This window comes from Motacilla alba, chromosome 4A, assembly GCF_015832195.1.
Source record: "Motacilla alba alba isolate MOTALB_02 chromosome 4A, Motacilla_alba_V1.0_pri, whole genome shotgun sequence".
NCBI lineage: Eukaryota > Metazoa > Chordata > Aves > Passeriformes > Motacillidae > Motacilla > Motacilla alba.
The window spans coordinates 15626054-15632053 of NC_052045.1; the positions used below are offsets into that span (position 1 = coordinate 15626054).

General features: G+C 45.4%; 1 protein-coding gene across 1 annotated transcript; it reads right to left on the reverse strand.

Moving 5' to 3' along the window:
* Nucleotides 1-4284: 4284 nt before the first annotated feature.
* On the reverse strand, nt 4285-5085 carry LOC119695142 (keratin-associated protein 4-2-like). Its single transcript, XM_038123045.1, has one exon. The coding sequence runs from the start codon at nt 5083-5085 to the stop codon at nt 4285-4287; it is 801 nt and encodes a 266-aa protein (XP_037978973.1).
* Nucleotides 5086-6000: the final 915 nt, after the last annotated feature.

The following is a 6000-nucleotide window of genomic DNA, read 5'->3' on the forward strand; positions in this document are numbered from 1 at the left end:
ACTCCTGGGACCCCAGGCTTCCTCCTGAGGGATTTGCTGGTTTCCACACCCAAAGGCTGATAGAGAAGGCAGTTCTGGAGACATTTCATTATCACAGCCATTTTGTTAATTCTCCCAAGAAGCTGACTATTAATTTGGCAGCTTCCCAGGAATATTGACGCAGGAACTACCACAACTGCAAGGTACTGTGCTCAGGAACTGCTCTACAAATCAGCTTCTTGATGGGTTTTGAATTTTCATCTTTTCCAGGGGACAAGAAGCCATCAAGGAAATTGCTGTGATTAATGTTTTATACTCAGCACTTTGAGGAAGGGGTCAATACATGTCATCAACAAATCTCTGTCCCATGGAATCACAGAATATCTTGAGTGGGAAGGGACCCACCAGGATCATCCAGTCCAGTCCTGTCCCTGCCCAGACCCCCCAACAATCCCACCCTGGGCATCCCTGGCAGCGCTGTCCAAACCCTCCTGGAGCTCTGGCAGCCTCGGGGCAGTGCCCATTCCCTGGGGAGCCTGGGCAGTGCCAGCACCCTCTGGGGCAGAACCTTTCTTGATCTCCAGCCTAAACCTGCCCTGGCACAGCCTGGGTAAGGGAATGGTGTGAGCAGCACCCATGAGGGGGTTCACAATTCTTTTAGGCAGCACACACAGTGTGGTAATTCAGTCTCCAAAACTGCTCATATTGCCTTCATTAAAGAGTGTTCCTGAGGGTTTTTTCTGACTTAAAGTATCTGTGAAAAGAACAAATTCACTGAGCCAAAATAGACTTTATGGCCTCTGTTAAGTCTGTAAGAAGTGGAGACCTGATTTGCTCTTACATCACTGTAAATCACTATGAGCCACCAGAGAGTTTGCTGACACAAGAAAAGGGAACCAGACCCTCATTTTAGGTTCTTCTGACCATTGGTGACCCCTGTTTTCAAGACCAACAATACATAGCCTGGTTTCAGGCATTCTAATCGACCAAGGCTTTTATTTTTTATGTTAATTTATTCAGCACTCATAAAGTCTTCCTGTGGTTAATTAGAGAACTCACTGGAGCCTGTCTAAAGATTTTATAAATATGAACACATTATCTCTTATTGTATCTCCTTTCCCTGCCTATTAATCTCACAACAATTAAAGTAAATGTTTCTCCAAGAAAAAAGATTCTAGGAAACTCCATGCTAAAAGGCAACAATTATTCCCAAGTTCATTCTTAAGGGAAAGAAGAACCCAAAATGCTGTAAAACCAACAAAAAAGTGGTAGAGAGAGAACATGTTGGAGATCAAACTGCTCAGTTTATACCAGGATGTGATGTTACACCAGTTTGAACATTAACTGTAACTGGAAAGAGATTAAATCCCACATTGGATAAATGCCTTGACCATCCCATGACACTGAGGAGCTCCTTTAACTTTGTTCTTTGAATACCCAAGGTCTAAGTAAGCAGAACAGATCCTGGAAAAATTGGTACCAAAATAATTCATGGCTTTTCCTAGAGATAAATTTGATTCTCCAGTAACTCAGCTCTAGTGAGAAAAAGTTCAAGTTCAAAGAGCTTCCACACCTTGAAACAGAATAAAAAAATCAAGGGAATTTTTGGGTAAGTAAATATCTCTGCATATAAATATCTCTGCATATCCTGCACTGGCCCTGAGACCTTCAAAGGCTCGTGGCTGAGGAAATGCTCTGCAAAACAAATCAATCCCTGCTGGACCAAATCAATCCTGGCTGAAGCTGCAGGAAGGATCCCATGCTACGGAGCAGCAAGAATGCTGCTGATAGGAACTGAAATTTTTCTGAGACTCTCCAAAAACTATTGGAGACCACACTCCAAAAATTGGCACAGCCATTCTGAGAGATGCTTCTTTACCAGCACATTCTGTTGCATGCTTGAAGGAGATGTTTGAGACAGGAACAGGGGAGGGAATATGCAAAAGAGCCATTATCAACATTCACTTGTACTTCCACAATTCAGTGGAGCAGCACAAAGTAAATTTAGTCTGAGAAAAGGCTTCATGCAGAATTCTGCAGAACTCAGCTCCTCTCAACAATATTGAAGGTCAAACTCAGGAATCAAGAACTCTTGTCTTAGTGAGGATAAAGATCAAATACATAAATAATATTTATTCTCTGGTACATAATCACAGACAGTGGTTGACTTCATTAAACAACTTCTCTGGTCAATTCTGATTTTGTGCATTTAAGTAATTCCACAGACGAGTCAAATGGATTCAAGAGAAATGGCCCTGAAAATTGAAATTGTTCCTTGTGTAACTGAACTGTTGCTTTTGCAAATTCCCCTGTGGTTTTACATGGAGACAGAATCTTTCAGCACTTCCTCATCTCAGCTGCTCAATATTGGGATTTGTTCAAACACTGCTGTGCTCCACTTTATCAACACCACTGAAAGGCAGAATTCTTGCATAACCCTGTGTATCCATTGAAGACTTCACCTCACTGGGGAAGGAACTCTATTCATCTAAAATCACCACATTTACAACGAGGCTGGATGAAAACACATCCAAAAAGAGAACCCCCACTCCTCTCCTTGATTTTTTGCGGTGTATTTCATTTACCTGATCAGTACAAAGCATGCAGTTGGCTGGCAACCTGCTCAAGCTCATTTTTCCCCAGTGCAGAATGAAGATTTCTACAACACAAACAGTCCTGCTAATTCTGGGAGCTGGGCTAGATTAGATTAGATTTAAAGTCTTGGGAAAGAAAATGAGCTTCAGCCACAATCTTGACAGCAAAATAACAATGTCTAAGTTTATGCTGGCTGTTCAGAGCCCACAAAATAAACACTGGCCTAATAATCTCATTAGGAACTAATTCCATGAGCTGGCCATTCCAGGGATGACCTCACTGATAAACAATCCCAAGTATTTTATTGCCTGCTTGGACTGTACACTGCAAATATCAGATGAGAAGGGAAAAGGATGGGTTGAATTACAGTGCATAAGTAAGTTCTACTGCTGTAATCCTACTTCTCTGCTATTATTATAATCACAGGAGGGTTCTGTTTCATTCTTCCCAAGGTGGATGGCACAAAGGCATATGGAATAAAATGAATTTGCCTTCTTTAGGACTATTTTATCATCTTACTTTACCAGACAAGTAATGCAAATTTCTTATCTCCTGCACGGCAAATCTTTGTAGCCTTTATTCTACATTATTGTGGATGTAGCCATATACACAGTCTCATACATACAAATTTAAACAGTGAGAACAGTATTTGAAGACCCAAAGAGAAAAAAAAAATGAGATGGGTTATGTAAAAATAGTCCTGATTACAAAGGCAAACAGCAACATTACCATAAGGGCAACACTCACTCAGAATGTGCATTTATATTAACTTTTTTTAATAGATATTGCCTCCCATTTGCTTTCATTTCAGAGGCTGAATTTAAATTTGCTCTCTCTATTTGCTCACAGAATAAAAGTTTGTCAGAATTGTCACTCACTCTGTTAGCCCTCAAGAGAAAAATTGGAGTCATTACTGAACCAAGTGTTGACCTGGAACCAATAATTCTTTTTTTAAAAAAATTATTTATCCCTACCTAGCTAATAAATCACTACAGAAGCAAACCCAGATTCAGAATATCCATCTAAACAATTAAAGAGATTTGTTTCAGTGAGAAGACAGTGTGGGATGGGAAGCTGCATACCCAAATCTATCACTGCAGCAGGAGCATTGGCAGGCCTGGGGGAGGGATTGAGTACTTTTGACAAAGCACAGCCCCAGCAGTGAGGGGTGAATGTTCCTGGGGTTCCATGGCCAAAGGGAATAATCTCTCTGCTCCCAAAACCCTTGGCAGGTATGCTCGTGCAGTCAGTGGTAAACAGCAGGAATGAGGAGAGGCAGGAATGAGCAGGCAGGAATGAGCAGAGGTAGGAATGAGCAGAGGTAGGAATGAGCAGAGGTAGGAATGAGCAGGGACAGGAATGACCAGGGACAGGAATGACCAGGAGCAGGAATGAGCAGGGGCAGGAATGAGCAGAGGCAGGAATGAGCACAGTCTTTGTCCCCTGACACCCCAGCGATGTCCCCAGCCTCTGGAAGCTCAGGAGCAGTCCTGCAATAGCTCAAGCTCCAGAGAACAAAGCAAATCTCTGCCAAATGTAATCCCCAGTGCTGGCCAGAACCCTCTTTTCACCCTGATGAGCAAATTCTGCTGCTTACTGCACCGGGGCAATCCCTGTGTGCAGAGAACTTCATCCAGGCAAACCCCAGCTCCTGCTCCGAAAGTGCCTGGGTACTATTTCCAAAATCATTACACTTCTCACTTGTTATTTTTAGGGCATCGAGGAGAAAAATGTGTATTGACTTGAAGCAAAGCAGCATTTATTAAATGCTCTACTCCTGGGATAGAATGCTGGGAAGGCTTGGGACAGGTTTGACAAGGCTGCCCCGCGGGCCAGGATGCAGGATGGGATGCGGGAATGCCGCAGGGCTGCCCGGGGAGCGCGGCAGGAAGGCTGAGTGCAGGAAGGCTGAGTGCAGAAACACTGGATGCAGGAACACTGGATGCAGGAAGGCTGGATGCAGGAAGGCTGAGTGCAGGAAGGCTGCATGCAGGAAGGCTGCATGCAGGAACACTGGATGCAGGAAGGCTGCATGCAGGAAGGCTGGGTGCAGGAACACTGGATGCAGGAAGGCTGAGTGCAGGAAGGCTGGATGCAGGAACACTGGATGCAGGAACACTGGATGCAGGAACACTGGATGCAGGAAGGCTGCATGCAGGAAGGCTGCATGCAGGAACACTGGATGCAGGAAGGCTGCATGCAGGAAGGCTGGGTGCAGGAACACTGGATGCAGGAACACTGGATGCAGGAAGGCTGGATGCAGGAAGGCTGGGTGCAGGAACACTGGATGCAGGAAGGCTGGGTGCAGGAACGCTGCATGCAGGAAGGCTGGATGCAGGAAGGCTGGATGCAGGAAGGCTGGGTGCAGGAACACTGGATGCAGGAAGGCTGGGTGCAGGAACACTGGATGCAGGAACGCTGGATGCAGGAATGCTGGATGCCTGAACGCTGGATGCAGGAACACTGGATGCAGGAAGGCTGGGTGCAGGAACGCTGGTCTCCCAGGGACATCCAGTGGTGGCACTGGGAAAGTCAGAGCGATCCCGGACCCCTGGTCCTGCACACAGAACCCGGAGAGCTCCTGCGGGATACGGGACTCCCTTCGCTATTGACATGTGACAGGCAGAGCTCTGCAAACCGCAGCACGGATGGATCAAAAGTAAAAATAATTAAAAAAAATTTAAATAAAAAAATCCAAGTCAAAAGCCCAGGAGCAGCTTTGAGAAGAGACTCCCAGGGGCTCTGACACCCAGGAACGTCCAGCACACAGCACAGTGAAAGCTGCCCAAATTCTGGGCTAGATTTGCATATTTGATGTAATTCATGCTGTTTGCATCAGCCCATGGAGGCTTCCTGAGGAGTGTTAGGGCACCTTTGACGCTGTGCTCTTCCTCGTCCCTGCTCGGGCAGAGATTCAGAGGTGACAATGTGGCCTCTCCCTGGGTCAGAGGGATCCAGACTCGAGATTGGCGTCTGGCACTTCCGAGGCAGGAGCTGACAGCCCCTCCTGACACACAGGGAGGTTTGAAAAGGATGGCAAATCAGGGAAAGATAAGAAACCTACAGGTTATCCACCCTCCTTCCCTGACAGCATGGATCTGTTCACTACACTATTTCTAAATGGAAAAGGTCAAAGTTAATTACTACTACTAATTTTTTTTAATGGTAGAATTAAGATTTTAGCCTGATATGAAGAAGCCCAAGCTCGAGCCTTGTCCTTCCTGTTCCTCAGTGCTCATTCCCACAAATTCTACCCCCTGGTACTGCAGCTGTGCAGCCTCAGCTCCCGCAGCCTGGCACACTGGGGCTGGACATTGCATTCCCAAAGGAGCTTTGGGCCTCTTTCTTTCAGAACTTTTGTGCAAATAAGTGGGAATGAATTCAAAGGTTTATCAATACCTTACTTGCCATTTTTTGGCTGAATCA